At 37.4% G+C, this 20,857-nt stretch overlaps 1 protein-coding gene across 1 annotated transcript in view; it reads left to right on the top strand.

The window, feature by feature from the left end:
* Nucleotides 1–20,857, top strand: part of LOC107036135 — a 73,549-nt gene that overhangs the window by 46,799 nt on the left and 5,893 nt on the right. Inside the window, exons 3-9 of the mRNA XM_015253879.1 lie at nt 5,225–5,374; nt 9,088–9,297; nt 12,038–12,123; nt 13,093–13,289; nt 13,402–13,519; nt 13,635–13,877; nt 15,053–15,210. Of these exons, the coding sequence (XP_015109365.1) occupies nt 5,225–5,374; nt 9,088–9,297; nt 12,038–12,123; nt 13,093–13,289; nt 13,402–13,519; nt 13,635–13,877; nt 15,053–15,210 (1,162 nt within the window). The remainder of the gene's footprint in view (nt 1–5,224; nt 5,375–9,087; nt 9,298–12,037; nt 12,124–13,092; nt 13,290–13,401; nt 13,520–13,634; nt 13,878–15,052; nt 15,211–20,857) is intronic.

The following is a 20,857-nucleotide window of genomic DNA, read 5'->3' as shown; positions in this document are numbered from 1 at the left end:
GCATATCGATTGCTCCTGTCACTCACGCCAGAAAAATTCCCCCAGCAGTAAACGAAAAGGAGAGAAAAAACAACAGATTGAACGCAGAACACGTACCTACAGAGGAAAGCGACAACAGGAAAAGTGTGGGTTGAGTGTGACAGAGGAAAAGGGAAGCGATCAAACGTCATTTTCACTCCTTCGTGATTCCACCCCCCCCCCCTCACCCTCTCCTCTATTTCGTTTTCTACCTTTTCTATTTTTCCACGGGACTTTTTTTCTAAAACGTCCACGGATGCTTCGCCGATGAAAACGAGGTCGAAGCTTTAATCTATTTGTCCTTTTCCTATTCCCTTTCATTCCCCCCCCCCCTCCTACTTCATTGTGTATCCGCTCTTCTCACAGCGTTCGTCGCTTCCTCAATTCGATTTCTCGACCCTTTTTTGACGCTTTTGGATTTAACTATTCGGTAATTGAATCGACATTTTTCGGGAGATTTCGCATTCTCGAAAATGGAATTTTAGGTTGAAATCGGGGTTTAGAACTGCAGAGAATTTCGGATTTTCTTGGTCTTAATGGATCCAGTCGTCCTGTTGGGAGGGGGGAATACCATTCCGCCTGCTGGTTAATTATCGGAATAGTCCTGGAAGCCAGTTGAATTAGGAAAACTTTTAAGGGTTCTGCTGGAGGAGCCGGTGAGCGAGGGAGAAAGGGGAAGTCCAGCCGATTGTACTTCCTAATTGGCAGTGACAATTGAAACACTCCGGGGGAATATTGTAATTTGCTCAAAGCGGACTCAGCAGGCGTATGCAACTTCTCGGGTGGATCTCTTCGGTAATCGAAGTTCCATTGGCTTCGATTGAAGTAGAAAATTCCTGATACAAGAATAATTTAGAGGTATTTCAGACTGTTGATGTGGGAGTGACACCGGATGAATACTGATGGTAAATACAAAATATTAAAGAATAATTCAGCAGCGAAGCGGTAAACCGGGTTAAGTCGATTTTGACTATTGGTCAGTTTTTGACGAATATCTCGGAATCTGGAAGAGATAGAAAAATTTTTGTCATAACCTTTTTTATAACTCTCAATGGGCTCTACAAAAAAGGTTATGAGAAAAATTTGGCTATCTCGCTTAGATTCCGAGATATTAATCAAAAACTGGCCAAAAGTGAAAGTCGACTTGACCCGATTTACCGCTTCGCTGCAGAATTTCAGTACCGAAAAGGGCAGACAATTCAAGTCGACTCAGCGCTTGGCTGAATTTTTGAGAAATATCTCCGAATCTGAGGGACCCTCCCGTAAGGGAGATTTCACCCCAGCCTGTCGAGTGGATCGTCTCCGAGCGCCTCCTCCCGTCATCTGTCGGCCGCCGATGGAACCCCTACAGCACTTCGCGATTCTCCCACCCTCCGGAAGATGGCGGATCCCTGCACTCTTTCGGATTCCTGGAATTCAGCCGACGCGATACGTAGGGAACTGACATGTCCGACGAGCGCGGCGCCAGCCCCGAAATTTATACAAAATTGTAGTTAAATTTTCTGGATTCGCGCCAGATGAGTCAAATTCATGGTCCACTTACCTCGCAATAAATATCGCAGGGTGACATTCGAATGCATAAAGCAGAAACCTGATAACTAAGTGAAACACTGAGTTATTTTTTTTAAAGAAAAATATTCACGCAATGATTACAACATAGCCTTTGGACCAACTCAGTCCTCAAACCTCCGCAGATGAATTCCCCGGAGGCCGAAAAAATTTGTTTTTCCTATACAGCAGGCATTAATACATCACAGTGACTCGTTATTCTCGAAACTATTTTTTTAACGACGCCAATTTGAACTCCGTTACATTCATCAGCGCAATTACTACGGGATTTACGTTGCGGATTTATTTACGCGAAAATTCTTTTTACCCAACTTTGACTCCCTCCCCCGTTGGTTCCCTCATACCACGGAATAACGAGTGTACGCAGGCGGAACCAACGGCTGAGTGCCAGCTACGTGTCTGCTCGTGATTTACGATGGAGCTATACCTCGGCGAAAAATCCTTGTCGTCTTTCACACGATATTCTGGAAAAAGGGCGATTCATAGAGGAATATACGCACTTTTGTTAATCGCGATCGTAAATAGGCATTCAGTTTTCATGGAAATTTTGAGAGACGGATGGGGATATTTCGTCGTATTTCTTCCTTTTAACTTCTGATTGGAAGCTCCATTTTGACGATCTTCTACAATGTTACTCTTGAAATTTGAAAGTTACTCTTGAAATTTCAAGTAAGAAAGCTTGAAATTTTTAAGAACGACAAAGTTACATGAAATTTCTGTATATTTCTTCATTGACAAATCAGTTAATTCCTTGAATATTCAAGTAATTCTCGATTTTCAGATTCACACGGCACTGAAAAACCTCGAAAATTTTAAAAATTCAGGCAGCAACTTTTCTGAATTCTCAGTCTATTTAAAATTGAATTGTATGTGAGGTTCAATTTTCGAGATGAATGAGATGTTTAGTGAACGCTTTCATCTGAAATTGAATTCAACCTCACAACATCGAAAATTCAGATGACGCTGTGACTGAAATTTCAAGAAATATCTACCAGTGTAATTTGACTTGCAAATGACGTTAAATATCACGAACCGTGAAGATATTGACAACTTAATAACAGACAAGTGTATCTCCATAGGGAACTCATAGCACCTACGCTTGTCTGTTATTAAGGTGTCGATATGATGTTCTTAGAAATTTGTGTATGTCCGTATGGAGACTGTTAGAAAATTACTCTTGAAATTTCAAGTGAAATTTGTAACCAACGACGAATTTACATGAGATTACTATATATTTCTTCATTGATGAATCAATTACACGAAAAAAAATACTTAAATGAAGTATATTTCATCCTCGAATAGACGATGGATATTTCAATTCGAGGATGATTATTTCGTATCAGCCTGGATTGTACCAAGCGCTCTCAAATGTAATATAAGGGTCAGACACAAAGTGTGAGAATATAAGGGTCAAAAGTGGAGGTTAAAAAATGAGGGTCGGAATATTAGAGTCAAAAACTGAGGACCTGAATGTAAAGGTGAAGGAATGAGGGTCAGAATGTTAGGGTTAAAAAAAGAGAGTCAGAATATTAGGATAAAAAAATTAGGGTCAGAATATAAAAGTGAAAAAAGTGGGTGTCAGGCAATGAGGGTCACATAAGGGCTAAAAACGTTGATCAAGCATAATATATGACTTATATTTAGACCCCCATTGCCTGACCCCCACTTTTTAAACTTTTATATTCCGACCCTAATGTTTTGACCCTAATATTCTGACCCTCATTTTTTAACCTCCACTTTTTGACACTTATATTCTGACACTTAGCGCCTGGCCCTTATATTGCGCTTAAGAGGGCTTGCTACAACCCGGCCTGATACAAAAGAATCATCTTCGAATTGATATACCCATCCCCCAATTGAGTATAAAATATACTTGAATCAAATATGCGAAATTTTTCCGCAATGTTTATCAAATTAACAGAATGAGAAAATAGTGGAATCTCTTTCATTTTCATCGTCTCGACGTCTGACCAATTGATTAAAATAACTTCTCCATAAAAAAAAATTGTTGGAGATATCTCTATTCTCTCACTCTGTTTATCTGTTACTAATTGCATCGGTTTACCAAATCGGCAGTGAATATAATATGCTCGACTGGATGAGCCCAATTTTTCCCTAAACTCGGGGATAACGAACCCCTTCAGCATCATTATTTACTGTCCGGTATTATACAGGCATTTTCTTCAGCTCCCGATCACGGGAATGCGATCCGATAATAAACGATAAACAAAGGAGAAGAGATGGGTGGAGTGTTCCTTCGGAAACTCGATGAAAGAGGGCTCGTGGTAATTGGGAGGACGGGGGGTAATTGAATTTCGAGATAAACTTGTTTCGTTCATATTGTCCGGTGTAACGAGGTAATTTGAAATGTTGAATAGTTCGTGCTTTGATGTTGATCAATGATCATCGTAAAGAATTCTAGATGGATCATCGCTACAAAAAAATACGTCAACATGGAAAAAAATATATCCTCGAATCTGGTAGATATAATTTTCAAATGGATTCTCAGTCGACATTGGGATAAATTTATTCTCTGGATGATAGTGTACGTCAAATTGGTGACTCGAAGATAAGAGGAAAAAGGAAAGGAAAGGAAAAGAAAAAAGTGACACAATTATACTGTGACGAAGTGCAAGTTTGGGGCCTCCCAAACCTCCACCTCTTGTAGTGACTCGGAGCAGTTCTCAGAGTGAGGAGCTCAATGGCCTCCTATTAACAACTTCAAACTGTTCAGGAGGTTGCTGGTGGCAATAATAATTCAAAAATCCCAAAAGAATGTCCCAAAATACGACTAATTGCGCCTTGAAATCCACTAATAATTCGCAAAACCCCCAATTGCCAGCCGAAAGGGCGAATCCGCGGAGGAAGAACGTATGAAAATACTTTCCTGAGTGCTCCTCGTGATTATTGCCCGATCTCACTTAAATTCGGATGGCGCGTCGTCAGGACATGCCATCTCTTATAGACGCAACGTACAATCTTTCAATGCGAGCAAGTCCCACGGAATATTATTCTGGAATTGACGATAAAATATTCCGGATTTCGGAATATTATTCTGGAATCGAGAATGAAATATTTCGGATTCCGGAATATTATCCCGGAATACAGAATATAATATACCGGCTTGTGGAATACACATATTTTTTTCCGTGAATCATTCGAAATTCTATTTCACAAGGAAAAATGCATTCGCAATTCGACGAAGAGTCAGCCCAAAAGGCACTGTTGATTTTCACTCTGAACATAAAAATAAAAAAATGTAATTTTCCTCGTAAAAAGCTCACCTTTGATCCACGATATAATAGACAATTTAGTTTTTTGCCGGAGAAAATTGAATTTTCAAACGCTAAAATTGATTTCGCAGGACCATTTTTCCCGTATTCAGATAAAATATTCACTAATGCAAATTGGAAAATGTTTTGAAAGCTCCAGTTTGAGCGGTGAAAAAAAAAACCTTTACAATCTCACCTCTTTGAAATTGACATAAATGAAAAAATCTCTCCCTGCGAACTCAGCTCACTCATCTCCCAATCCACCAAGAGGATTCATGCGTCATACCACTCGATATTTCACTGTTTCAGGCCAAAACATTTTCGCAATAAATCACCAATCGAACATTTCTTTTTCTCTTTTTCAGGTCAATCAAATCCCCGAAGGTATCCAGTGATGGTTTTTATTCACGGTGAGAGCTATGAATGGAACAGTGGAAATTTCTACGATGGCACTCTGCTATCGTCGTATGGCAATATCGTATTCGTCACGATTAATTTTCGACTTGGAATTTTAGGTGAGTATATTATACGAAAATTGCTTTTTTCACAATTTCTTTTTATGAAGGGATTATTTAAATGCATTTTTTAAATGTCAAGAGGCTCGATACGTGAGAAATTCCATTAGTTCACAATCACGAAAAAAATATACTTGAATTGGGGGATGGGTACACTGAGAAAAATTTCAATGGTAATTTTAACTACAAGGGAATTGTCAAAGAAATTATATTTACAGTAACAATGAACTTGGTAGATTAAACCAGGATTCATCGTTCGATTTACTATGTCAAATAGTATCATCAACATTGTGATGTAATTTTCACATTAATATAATAATTGAATCTACAATGTTTAATGTTACCTTAACTATTATTTTTTTGACAATTCCCATGTAGTTGAAATTACCATTGAAATTCCTCTCAGTGTGAAAAAGATACTTCGATGTCCTTGAGAAAAAAAAACTTACAATTTTATAATTCCACGTATGTGTTCAAACCGCTCAATCAACAAATTCAGGCCCAGAGTTTTGAGTTCTCTATTTTTCAGATTTCAGTATTCTCAATTATTTTTCGATTACGAAAAAGCAATTTGCGTAGATTTACGTCAGATTTATGAATAATTTGAAATAAATAGTTGATGAAAAGAAAAAATGCCAGAGAATATCCCTATTTGACGAATATGAAATGGCTCACAAAAATCCCCCTTGAACTACAGGATTTTCCACTCCCGTTCGGTTCTCCCTCAATTTATCACAGAAAATCGATGACATTATTAATATCGAAATGAGTCCTAGCTCTTCCCAAAGCATAAATTACAATAACCTACATAATGTGTTTAATAATGGAAGCAGAACGGATATATTGTCGGTGCCAGCTCGACTTGTACCTCCCAGTGAGTAGGGAAATGTATGTTCCATGCAATTTCGCTAGGGCAACGATTATATATTGTAATTCAGCGGTGTCGTTTCAAGCACCACACACTTGCACACATGCACCCCATTTTTTGTTCCTTTTCCTCGTTTTTAATCCTCATTCTGTCCTTTTATCCCACCTTTTCAATGTATACACGAACATCCTTCGGAATCGGAGCGTGAATTCGGTGGGAGTGAGAATCTTTTTTTTTTCGGTTCGAATGAAAAATCTTCCACACCACACGGCGCTAGTTTCATAAGTTACGGTCCGAGTGGAAATGCATAAATTCTGAGAGTTGAAGAAATGATTTTTTCTCAATATTATGGATGGTAAATGGGGTGAGGATAATTGAGGTGTTTAATTAGTTCGGTAATGAGTCATTGGGTTAACGAGGTTATGAGCAGAGTGAGGTCTTTGTCGGAGGTGATGGTTTTATGTCGAGGAGGAAGGATGGAGGGGATATTAATAACGACAACGGTCATTTTTTAATTCACAAAAATACCAAACATTTGTCGATCGAAGATTATGTCAAAACTAGGGGGCTATTGACACTCGTAACCCTCATTCTACCACTCGCAACCCTTAATCTAACGCTCGTTATATAAATAAATTTCAAAATGTATCTTCTCCGGCATTTTTTATAATTAAGGAGCAAAAATTTGGGATTCTATTCAAAAAATTATGTCAAAAAACGGTGGCAATTTTTGTCAAGTCGACTTTTTGATTAAAAAAAGTTTGAATCCCTAATTTTGCGTGGTCGGGGACTATTATGATTGACACGGAGAGAAATATTCAGTAAAAATTACAGAACAATTCACGTAATCCGCATTGGAGAATCGCTTTCCGGTAATTTTTATTAGAATGGAAGAGACGAAATCTGAAACGCTCAGTGAATTCTGAGGTTCATCACCGAACAAAGTACGAAATTGTCACGTAATTTTTCCCGCAGAAGTGAAATCTTACAGAAACTTCCCGACTTATTATGCCTGCTAAATCAAAAATTCTTGAACGTTCAAGAATGTTTATGAAGCTGGTGAATTATTTCCACGTTCCATTCTATAAAATTTCTCAATCGTTGGAGAAAAATTACGGAACGAATTGTTGTTCCCACAGCGATGAGTCATCAGACGGGTAATTAATTTTGACGGAACAAATTGTAGAATTTACGTGGCGATTAGTCCGATTTCAGTTCCAACTCACCCTTTTTATTGAATTTTATTTCGCTTGCAGATTACTTTTTGAAACGTAATTTTTACGTTTTTTTTCTGATAATTTTTAGGGGAGAGTTGGACAAAACGAACCGCAGGGCAAAACGGACCACTGACAGAAACTTATAATTGATATTTTTATTTTTGTTTCCGAATGAAAGCAAAAACAAAAATTCAAAGTCATCTGTGGTTTGCGGTGATTAACAAATCTGATCAAATTGTGCACTGATAGAACGGATTAGTTATTGTTAACGAATGGATTTTCGTTGGAGGTTAGGGTCTATTCGGTCTCATCAAATGTTCATTCGTTAATAGTTAACGAATGTATATTTGAGGAGCCTTGTTTGACTTGACTTTCCCCATTCAAGTGAACCATTCGTTAACTATTAACGAATATTCATTTGGTCATATTCAACTATACCATTCGTTAATAGTTAACGAATCTCGTTTGGAATAAATGAATCATTCTATCAGTGTGGATCAACGGCACTTCTTGTCTATAAAACCCCTGTGACGGTTACGATCCAAGCAACTTACTTCTAATTCAACACATTCAGTGTTCCTGATTTGATGGAAAGAAAACAAAACACTAATTATCTGTCAGTGGTCCGTTTTGCCCTAGGGGTCCGTTTCGCCCTGCCCTCCCCTATTGAATTTTTCTCTCCGCGAAGAAAATCAGATTCTTTAAGGAAAATCACGCGATAAATAGTATTTTTAATTGTTTTTTTTTCTTGAAAAACGGAAGAATTTGTTTCCCAGAGTGAAAAAACTCCCCTTAACATTTAATGTCGCAACTTAAGACATTCCAAACACCTCAGTTTTTCCAGTGAATCGTTCAACCGCAGGAAAATAATCACCAATTACATCAATTCCTTACTGAACTCGTCCTCCCCCAACCCCCAACAAATTGTCCCATAAATGATATCAGACTGTCTGCGGTCAAAATGTAATATCCTTGGTGCACCGCAGGCGCCCCCTCCATCGAGGGGCGTCGCCCCTCCCGGCACATTTCCGCATCGGGGGTGAGGCAAGTCGAGGCATATACCTGTTGAGAAAAAAAGGAAAGACTAAAAATAAAATGGCTACGAAAACCATAATCATAAATTAAGTTAAAGTGCTGGAGAAGCGCTTAGTACTTGCCACACGACGACCACAGCCGTGAGACGGACGCAGACTGTGTGGGGGCTGGGGGGAGGAAACCCGAGTAAAGTTTCCACCCGGCACTATATCCCCTCCCTCCCTCTCCCCCCTTCCCCCTCGCAGTTCTCTTTTGCCTCATGCATCGTCAACCATTTTCAGGACGAAAATATGCTCTTGAAAACCGTCGCACATGCGCGATACCTCGAAAATATTGGACTATGTGGCGTGCAGCAAATGAGTTTGGAAACAATTTTTGGGGATTAAAATTTTAATGAACTTGAAAACTTGTTAATAAAGCTGAAACGCCGGCTATAAGACCGATAATCTGGCAACGGCTTTCGCACCCCGTTGCCATTAACCGATAGTGAATGTAATGTAAAAGTATGGAGAGATTGTTGAGAGAGTGGTGTGAGTAAGGCGATTTTAATTGTAATTTTATTGATCACGGAGATATTGAATTTATTTCTTCAGGGTTTTTGCGGCCGGGAACGAGCGACGAAACGACAAGCAATTTTGGCCTCATGGACCACATCGCTGCGCTTGTGTGGTTGAGGGAGAATATTGCTAAATTCGGGGGGGATCCGGACTGCGTTACGCTGGTTGGACATGGCACTGGCGCTACTCTCGCTAATTTACTTCTGATAAGTCCTGTGGCCACTGATCAAAAGAAAGAGGAAGGGGGTGAGTCCAGTTTATTATCGATATTAATCTGAACGGTATATTCCAGTTCGTTATGCTAGACATAAGGTTATTCGCTATAATTTTTTTCTGAAGAGATTATTCAAATCGATTGTTTAAAAATCAAAAAGCTCAAAATGCACGATTTTATCATTTCATTTATGGAATTCAAATTACCAGAAATTAGCTCCGCTCCGGTGCCAAGAATAAAGTGAGGGTAATGTATTGAGTCACTTAAATTGTTCATCATTTCAACCTTGAAGTTGCCCTGAAATAAGTCTTTTTTCTAGCCTTGCACTCTGCAAGGAGTCATTAACGGTTAAAGTGGGGTTTTCCGAGGTGTTTACTCGAAGATGGGAAGAGGGCAGATTTTTTATTAACATTAAACATATTTAATTATGTAATTCAATTGCCATCGGCCAGTGAGCGATGGAATCAAACTTTGAGGGTAATACCGCCCGGCATGCGTCCAATACCGCCCATCTTGTTTTGATGACTTTCTCGAGCAATGCAGACCAACTGTTATAATTTTTCCTATTTTCCTCTTTCGCTTCCATTCTTTGGCTCCATTTTGAGAAAGATTTCACGTGAATAATAATAAATTATCCTGAATTTACCCGATGTTCCAGTGGCCACCGACTACCCCAAACAATCGAGCTGTCACTCGACCGCCCTCTAGCTGCAGAGTCTAGCAGCCCTATAGAAACCCTGGGCGGCATTGCCCACAAACTCTGGGCGGAATTACCCACAAACGCGGAGGCTGATAAAATAGTCAATAATAACTGATGAAGATATTTTTCAGCTATCGAAAAGGTTGCAATGGATGAGGAAATGTATAACGAACATATATTTGGCACTCCATTCAATTATGGACCACCTGCAAATTTGAAAATTTCTGTTGAAATTACTTGTTATTATCAAATATCTTCATAGTGAAAAAAAAAAAAAAAAATTCTCAGCTAATGCTGATCAATCCAGGTGGGCCGTATTATCCGCGCCCGCTCCCCTAAGATTCGAACCAGAATTACCAGATTACCAATCCATTACGCCCACAAATACTGCCAGTACCTGAATCCTAAATAATGCCAGAATCCATCAGTTCGCCCGATCGCCACAGATTCAATATTTAAATACTCCCATTGAATCGATATAAAATTGAATTACGACTTTGACGGACATTCATGTGTATTCGAAACCCCTCAGTAAATTGAACTGAAGAGGGGGAGGGGGGCGAGAGAGCGTATGCCACGGTTAATTAGCCGCGGCAATTCAATAACGGGCGGATAGGCTGGCTTTCCACCTCCAAACGACAAAGATAATTGTGGAATTAATTGGACGTATTAACTGACCACGGCAGATGTAACCCTCTCTCGTCTGACTGTCGTCCGCAGTGGGTGAATGCATTCCATGAAATGATTCTAACCCTCGGGCCCTCTGTGATACTCCACTTCGTGGTGACATCCTCAAACCTCATTCCTGATCCGTCCTTTTTTCGTTCTTCAGTGTTTGGGAATCCCTCTACTGCACACGAATGTCAATTCCTCCATGCCCATTGTCCTGTTACAGTGGTGCCCCCGAATAATATGACAATTCCCGTCTCTGACAGTATGAAAATGATAATTCAGACGCTAAAATGTCGCCATACGAATTCTTTTTTTTTTGGGCCTCTTTTATTCCATTATTTATGTGGAAATATTTTCAAAAAAGAGAATTTAATACCATTCTATGAAACATGAATAAACGAATAATAATTGTCCAAATCATTTACACGCAGAAAAATGGTTTATTTGAATTAAATAAACTTAACTTGAATCATATAAATCGTTTATTTCATTCTAATAGAGGATTTATTTGATTCAAATAAAGTTTATTTGATACAAATAAACCATTTTGCTGGGTGTACGTCAGACAAAAATAGAATAATTCTACTTTCTTAATAAGAGATCTTTCTGAGTTTAATAAGGTTTTCTCCCAACAAAGTTGATTAGAATTAATAGCTACAATTATGAGATTATCTCACGTTTTTGATGTTAAGAATAGGAGAATCTGAATGCAATATAATGAAAATGATGATCGATTTTTTCACTTTGAACGAATAATATTAATATCCAAATACAAAATTTCTGATGTGAATCAAAAGAAACTGTGTCTCAATATTCCGAATTAAGTTTTAATTTTTAATTTGGTGACAATATTCTAAGCACGGAATTATATTGATCAAATGAACAACAGATTAATTGAATTACCGTGTGAACTAACTAAAAATTGATATAATTGAATTCCAAAAATTCGCACTCGTGTGTTCCAGAATGAACTGAATTGGAATGATGATTAAAATCTTATTCAGTGAGCATAGGAATTATAACATAAGCAAATATGACAATTTAACGTCTGCTAAATTGGGTTATAAGATTCTCATTGCTTGAATTGCTTTTTGCAATGAGAATAATGATAAACAATTAATTGAAAAAAGGAATACCGAATCTGACAGGAAAAAGGACATAATGAAACAGCATCTCTAGTTTGAAGTAAAATTTTACTGAATGAATGTTATAAATAAATGGAAGAAAAGATGAATAATCAGCATCGATGATTAACCTCACTTAATTAATGAAATTCGTGCGGAAGTGGCGCCTCGTAGTGAATCAACTACGAAGTATCCGGAAGTGTGACGTCATTATCCCTTCGTATTTTACCATTCATTATTATTCACTATCATTATTACTTTTTTGTTTTTTTCAAGGTTTATTCAAGAGAGCTATATTGATGTCTGGTTCCGCACTGAGTGCTGATGCAATTGGTCAAGCGCCGCTCCAGATAACCAAACAGGTATACCACGCTGCGTAATATACATCGGCAAACTCAATTACGTAGTGAACTCTCGTGTAATTATTTAATTTAAAGGGTGAGAAACCTCCTGAAATAAATTTTCTCCTCCACGGACTAGAATTTTCAAATTTCCCGATGCCAAACCTGCGGTTTTTACAGGATTCCATCCACCGTGCCTCACAATTATTGAATTTGCGTTAAAGAAATTGCCTGGGAGAATGTGACATTTAATTTACTGCCATGATAGGCATTTGTTGCGTAAAAATTTGATTACTTATTTGTAAACTTCGACGCGCACCCAGCGAAAAAGGTGTAAGCATTTGATCCAAGCTAACACATACCTCAACTCTTTTGTGCGGAAGTAATTCTATGAAACAAGAGTTAAGAGAATCAGTTTTTTCCCGTTCATTATTAATCTTTCCCATTTTATCATTACTTACTCTACTTTTCTAAAAAATAAAATGCATGAAGAAAAAGCTTTGGCTGAATGAAATAAATTAAATCCAAATTCCCTAGCGATCACAAACGAAACTGAATTGGTAGCACTGATATTGCGTCCATTATTCCGCGCGCGAAAAATTCAAATACACGGAGAGAAATAAAAAGTAAAAATTCAGTAAAAATTACAGAACTCACAATTCGCCCACCGATTACGGAATCGACTCAGAACATTTAAATCGGTATCTTAATTTTTCACAAGAGACTCAGACAAAAATTACGGAACGCTCTGGAAAAATTCCGTGACGGTTCCGTAAAACTTCCTACAACCACATTTCGCTCTGGAATTATGGAAAAGATATGTAATTTTTATTGAATATTTCTCTCCGTGTAGAGCATAATCACCTTGAGAGTAATGGAAACATGAAATTACTCAAAATGGGGTAAATAAAGCAACTGAAAACGATACTCATTCATAAAAAAATGCTATTGTCGACGTGTTCAGTTTTTCGGTTTCCTTTTTATTCACAGGTGGCACATGCATTAAATTGTCCGGTAACCAGTGACAGCGATCTCGCCGCATGCCTCAGAAACCGCGACGTTGATTCGCTATTGAACGTTAAAATCCACAAGCCAAAATATGTACCGGCGTTTGCGCCTCTCATCGATAACGCCGTAATACCGAAGAAGCCTCTAAAGTTAATGGAAAATACTCAGCTGTTTGGCAGGTCGGCGAATGAAATTTTTTCCATGCTATTTATTTTTTTACTACCACCGTACGCTACCCGGACGCAATATTTTTCTTTATTTTACACGCTATTCTACGATCGATATCGACAGGTTTGACTTGATGTACGGCGTTACCGAGTCAGAGAAGTTTCACGTTTTATCACCAGTTGCCATGCTGCAAGGAATGTCTGACAGTGAGCGGGATGATGTGCTGCGGGAACACGCGAGGGTAAATATTAAATTGAATCGGAATGGATGGAGCAGAATGAGCTTTTTGGAATGTGACTTGAAAAATTTTCTCTGATTTTATTCCGTTGTTTTTGTTATTCTTTCTTCATATTAAGGCGACGTACGAGGTTGAACAGGACCTTGTCCTCTCAAAAATCCTCGACCATTACGGGGATGGCGCCCTCGACGGATATTCCGACGCCTATCGCATGATCAATCGAGATATAGTGCTTGATGCATTGTCTGACAGCGGTACTGTTGCGCCACTTGTTATGATGGGAAAGTTACATGCTAAAGCTAATCCCAAGAGCTACATGTATGTATTCTCACATCCGAGGGCTATGCCCAGTGGGTCTGGGGTAAGTTTTCATCATCTGATATTACGAGACCACTCAAATCATGAAAGCTTCATTGTTATTTAATGGGAGAATGAAAAAGTAAAATCGGTTACATTTCGTCATTCAGGAATCAATTGTAAGAATCAACGATACCGTGGTGGCACCAGTTTTAGAATGGTTAAGAAGCATGCACCTATCAATATCGGATTATCCGTGGTTTTTCCGTAAAATGTGAAATATTAAGTTTCACAAGATTAACTTCACGTGACTCATTGACCAATCAGCAATGAGGATTACTGGTCAGGCAGTTTCAATATATCTCTTTATTGTCAAAATCCAAATCGACTTCCGGTGAAAAAAATTTGGTACTCGAAATTAAGACGCAATTGAGGGTTACAAAGCTGAAAATAAGGGTGATGAGGGTCGAAATAATGGCCATAAGGGTCAGAATAAGGGTCACAAGGATCAGAATAAAGGTCATGAGGGTCAGAATGAGGGTCACAAGGGTTAGAATAAGGTTCAAGAGGGTCAAAATAAGGTCTACAAGGGTCAGAATAAGGTTCATGTTGTTCATAATAAGGGTCGTGAGGGACAGAATAAGGGTCACAAGGAGAATAATGAGGATCACAAGGGTTAGAATAAGGGTCAAGGGGGTCATAAGGGTCAAAATAAGGTTTACAAGGGTCGGAACAAGGGTCATGAGCGTCAGAATAAGCGTCACATTAAGCGTCACGAGGATTTGAACAAGGGCCTCGTTAAGGGTCATATGGGTCAGAGTAAGAGTGACGAGGGGTACAATCAGGGTCACGAGGGTCAGATTAGGGGCAGAAGGACAGAAGTTGTACGAACATTGATAATTTTCTCATGATCTATTCCATGTCTTTGAAGACAAAACCTGCGCGGAGAAGGACGTGAAGTTATTATGAAAAGGATTTGAATGTAATTTATTTAATGATTGAAAAGCGGGGAAATTCTGCTTCTCGGGAGGTACTTGCGAGGCTCTTATAGCCGTAGGGATTTTAATTCACATGAAGTTGAAGTGGCTCAATTAAAATTGTACTCCATTTTTACGGACCTTCAGAGCATCAAGAGTAGCAATCGCCTTATCGTATTGCCGGCTTCTATGGGATTTTAATTAATTAATTGTCATGCAGAAAAATCATTCTCCTATTTCTCATAATCTCTTCCCGTTCCAGGATCGCCCAGAACACACCGTTCACGGAGACGAGCTGCCTTACATACTGGGCGTGCCCCTTGAGAGTGAAAAGTATCACCCACGTAGTCGTTACAACATCGGCGAATCACTTCTCTCCGAGGCCATGATGACCTGGTGGTGCAACTTTGCATATACTGGGTGAGATATTAAATCAGATTGAACTTAAAATCAATTACTCTTGCATAATTTGATTTTCTTACGAAGTGTGAAAGAATGAAGGAAGTAAAGGGCTTTGGCTTCGGCTGAGGTGGGTAGGTCACGTTTTCGTACATTTAATGCGAATAATAATTACATTTTGAACTTTACCATTGAAAAATAACAAAGTATTATTTTCCATCAACCTCGTGTTATTGAGGGAAACTTTTTTTCTGTGTAAATTTATCAGTGTTTTCTATAAAAATATCATGGATTCGATTGAATTTCATGTTTGACATTCATGTAGGTTCATTGTCAAGAGTCAGGATTGATACCAAATATGGTTAAAACTTCATTGGAAATATAACTGCATAAAATATAGAATCATGTGGACAAAAGGCACATAGACTTTTAGCATCAATAAGGACCACACACGAAAAAATTTTATAGAAAACCTGTTTCTATTGACATGTTCAGTAGAAAACATTTAATAGAAAAAGTTAACAGAATTCGATTTTTCTATATAACTTATTCTTTCCATATATTTTCAATAGAATTTGCTCGACTCAAATTTTATAAGTTTTTTTCATTCTATTTTTATTTTCTTCTCATCACGACAATGAAACGAAAAAACTTAGAAAATTTGAGCCGAGGAAATTCTATAGAAAATATCTCAATAGAATAAGTTGTATAGAAAAATTGAACTCTATTGACTTTTTCTACTGAATATTTTCTATTGAACTTTTCAATAGAATCGGCCAGAAACTAATAGAACATTTCAATAGGAATTCAATACAATTTTCTAATGAATTCGATAGTTTTTCTATTAAATTTTTTCGTCTGTGACCACAAATGCTCTCGATCTTCACTCCAGCTCTTCTCACCGACCACTGACTCATTTCCAAACATTTTCATCTCTGCATACTCCAATTTCTTTCACTCTCTCTGCACGCTCTTTGGCACTCACAATACTCTATTTCATTCCGTCACCCAGACCACACGCAATACCCAAACTCCGTCTAACATAAACACTCTTATTTTTTCAAACGGTAACTCGACTCAAACACTTTTCATTTCACACTTCAGTCGTAAAAACTCACTTTTAAACTTGTCATCTCTATTCAGGCTTTCCAATATTCTTAATTGCTTTTTCGCGTCGTACATCCACTCAGCTACGTCGTACACTATTTTCGCTGTCATAAAAAAAAAATATATATAATCTATTGTACGACAATCATTTGATACATTGACGAGGAAGGAATTTTTCTTCTCCAACAAATATTATGATTATCCTCTCGAAATTGTTTATTTTTGCCAATAACAGAGTTTTCGGCAACAAAATTGTAGTTTCCTCTTGAAATCATTTGCCCATTCATTTGTTCCATAGAAATTATAAGTATTTACTGGAAGAGGATATACACGACTCAATAACATTCACTTGATAAAACCGGAGCCTCTCATAATTCTCTGTAGAACGAATGTATTTACTCGAAAGACATGAATGTCTTACGAGCACAATCACTACTGCAAAAATTATCATTTATGGTAGAAACTTTGTTTTTTGTCTACAAATAAATTGATTCAACAGGACGAGAGATCGCTTCAGGGGAACATAATTTTTCGGCAGAACTAATTTTTTCTCTCAGTGTAATTGACTTTGAAAGATTGACAGTTATTTTATTAACCGAAAATTAATTGTTTAATAATAACTGGAAATTAAAATTATATTCAAATTCCAATAAAAATTGGTGAACTTTAATTCATTCACGATAAACTTCTTTTAATATTACTAAAGTAGCGATTTTTGCGGATCCCTGCGTATCGCCCCGCGATCTTTCGTGGAAAAATGGCCGCGTTACTCCGGAGGGAATACCAATGATCCGGAGAGCGTAGTGGAATCGTTGAAACAGAAGGATAAAGAATGAGAAGGGCGATAAAAGAATTGTGATAGATTGTTTCTGTCAATGATACTCCTGCAAGGCTCCTCGGTGATTGGTTGGGACAATTTTTCATTGCTGCATGCACGATAGAATTCACATGAGATCACTTTGGATAGCGAGATCAAACGGCCCTGCCCTCCGGCCATACGTGGAAGAATGATTGTGACATACTCCGTGCATTCCGTCGTTCAAGATATTCAAGGGAGGGTCGCGACGTTTTTCAAACCGACTCTTTTGAGTGTTCCAAGGTGATATTGGATACACATCCCATTTGATAGAAACACGAACTTCGAAGAATCACTATTTTGTGCAATTAATTGAAGGTTTCGTTTTAACGAATGCCGTATTTACGTCAACTTTTTTCTGTCTATAAAATCATTTGTTAACTATCAAAAGATACACAGAAACAGATTGTTGCTATGCAAACAGTCATTTTAATTCTCATATCAAATTTCATTATTCATTATTATCCTCCATTATATCATACGGCGATTGAATAAACTTGAAAGCATATTTTATTTTTCTGCATAAATAACCCCTTCATTTTATTACGTCAAATTCTTACAACTGAAACGAAAAGGAAACTCACAACGATTCGAAATATATTCTCTTTTTCACAAAGACTCTATTCAATTCGACTAGAAAAATACCAGTTTGCTTCGGTACAGTCAGGTCCTTCAGACCTTTTGTGAAATTTCACGACAAACACAAGTTGGAAAACTGCACGGACCCATGGGCCTTCGTAGTCACTGCGAAGTATCCCTTCTCGTAAATTTTACACCATTTTCTTCTTTTGTCCTTCTTGGACACACATTTTTTTATAATTCTCTCTTTTAAACTTGTATCGAAAACAAAATCTCTGCTCAGCCATGAAAATCTTAGTCGAAAGAAGTCAGTTACGAAGCAACCGCGACATCAAACACTACTCCGGCTTAAATATTTAACGACAAGTTATTTCGAATTAGTGTTCCAATACACACAATAATATTTTTTTTTATTTTATTTTTTTAGACAATTATTAGTAGACAACGTATAAATAAAATCAGTTAGTGTTTTATAAGATTAATAGAATCGACAATATTTTATTTTTCGTGAGTTATATGTTTTCTTTTTGTTCGATAAATAACAAAGTGACAACAGACAATGTAAAATAATAAACTGATATAAATATTCTAATGTTCTGTATAAAATATAAACAATTGTTCAAGTGAATAAAATCAGTGTCTCAAGTTTCTTTAATTAAAAATTACCTTTCATTTGAACTCATTATAATTTAAGAAATTTTTTGATGAACACAGATTTACGTGAGGGAAATGGACGAACTTAATAGAAGAAATTTTCATATCTTTCACAAAAATTTAATTTTTTCTTGATCATCAGAAATATCCCTAGAAGAATTCGAGCTGTTGGCAGGAAAAAATAAGTAAAGTAGCTAACATTTTTAGATCCACAAAGGACAGCATTGATCCTGATTTAAAACCAAATGTAATTTAAAAAATTGATTGTGCTGGCTGTGAGTTCAGTTGTATAGGCCAAATATGTCGTTATCTCAAAGACAGAATTTACCAACACAGATGCAGTACAAACAGAGACAGCAGTAATGGGCGCACAGCGCTAACCAAACAAGGGATTAGAACATGAGTAAATCATTTATTGTAATAAAAAACTTCAACAGCTGACAAATTGGGATATGACTCTCATCGATGGTATTGCTTTTCACAATGAGAATGATTATAAACGATTAATTGAGAAAAAAATATCGAATCTGAACGGAAAAAGGGCATGAATAAAAAGGCATCAACACCCCGGCCGCTTGCACCCGGGGTGGCGCTAGTTGTGAAATTCCATCACATGAAGTTTATCAGAACAATTCCCACATAAACCAATATTTCTTGAATAATCGAAAAAACTCAGGATCCCCTGAAAATCGCCATCAGCATTTATTGAAACATTCACTTATTCCTCTCCAACTTCATAAAAAATTCATTCCCACGATCCGGAACAAAATCTCCCATACGTTCATCCATTCAAATTTGTGACAATGGCAAAATATGAATGTAAATTGAGCTCGTCAGACAATGGTTGATATTCAAAACGAAGCAGTGAAACGCAAAAACAGTATACCCTATTCGCCGTTATTATTTATGCATGCAGATGACAATTAAACGACCTTTTCCGTTATACGTACAATAGAATTGAATCTTTTTATTATTCTTCCGTTTTTTCCCGTTATTTCATGCTTCACTTGCTTGTTTATCTGACCGATGAATGTAGCTGTATTTCAGTAGGAAAATTTTCACATTCGGCCGCGGCACTTCTCATTCTCGTGTCAATGAAATTTATCGAAAATAATTTAATTAATGATTATTGATTTGACGTATGACATTGTTAACTTAACGCTCCAACGGGTAGGTCGTTTTAATTTTCCCAATGGAAGCAGATTACTCCACACCTACAAATTACAATTCTCTTCTCATCTCGTTTTATATATTTTAGCGAAAACCAGTCGGACGGGTTGGGCCGGGGGTGGGGGAGGGGGAGGAAAACGGGGGAGGGAGAGTTGTCAATTGGTAGTGGGGATATACCTCATCCGCGCGGAAATTGGTTACGCTTCATCATTTTCAGACAGTGCCAGGAATTAGCACCTCTTTCCGATTGGATTGTTTTCGACGGAGTTACATGTAATACCTCAATTTGAACGGCAAACGTTTTGGTGTGAATTTTCATTACTCAACATTTTTTTCAATTTGTTGTCTGGGTTTTGTTATTTTGTTCAACTGTCCTGCATTCTACCTTTCATGGCGGCGCAATTACACGGACGATGTATGTAGTTGATAGGAAACAACTGGGTTTGCATAACGAGGAGGTGAACTGGGGAATATTTCAGCTGGTGAAATTGTTTTTATTGCATTGACTATTGTGCCCCCTGTTTTTTCAATCATCAATTAGTGAATCTTTGGTGTTGTTTTAATACTACGGGATTTCTTTGGTCGCGTCAGTAATTTTTCCGATTCTAAATGAAATACTCATTTGTTTTATGGAACAATTATTAATTGTTGCAAGTCATTGTTTAATTTGTTCGATTTGTACGAAACATGCCTAGATGAAAAGACGTGTTGGAAGACTTCTGAAAAAATTTAGAACACTTTTGCTTTAACAGTCCGTCAACACACATGGAATGAAGCAAACATAGTGAGCGGGCAAGATTCATTTATTTCACGTGTAGTATTCAATAACATCTTTAAAATGTTTTGGTCGTGATTGGTATATTAGAATTCGAATATCTTCAAAGGTACTATGTACTACTTTGGCGCAAAAACATTCAAGTCATGAGGTATTGAGTGCACTATTCCTGTGGTCCTTCCTTATTAAATCTATCAGTTTAATGATTTCTAATGGATATAAGCTGTTTCTTTATTAACTTCATCGCACTTTCTAACGGCAATAAAAATTTGTGAACACCTTCATTGCGAAGATATCAGCTTCTCTCGATGAGGTGACCAGCCGCATGGGAATGAATATATGCATTAAATATATTTATAAATTGAAAAAAAATATATGTTACATTCATTTGATTTATATGAGCATATATGCCACATATCTTGTACATATATTTGGAATACTAAATTTTTTGCCGCTGTGATCTGTTATATTTATTTTTTTATTTAAGGGTGCCAAGTGAATTTGCCGATGACCTTGAAAATTGACAT

Source organism: Diachasma alloeum, unplaced genomic scaffold (genome assembly GCF_001412515.2).
Source record: "Diachasma alloeum isolate Michigan unplaced genomic scaffold, Dall2.0 Dall_scaffold_00206, whole genome shotgun sequence".
Lineage (NCBI taxonomy): Eukaryota > Metazoa > Arthropoda > Insecta > Hymenoptera > Braconidae > Diachasma > Diachasma alloeum.
Note: the sequence above shows the minus strand (reverse complement) of the source record. Positions and strands in the feature narration are given on the sequence as shown.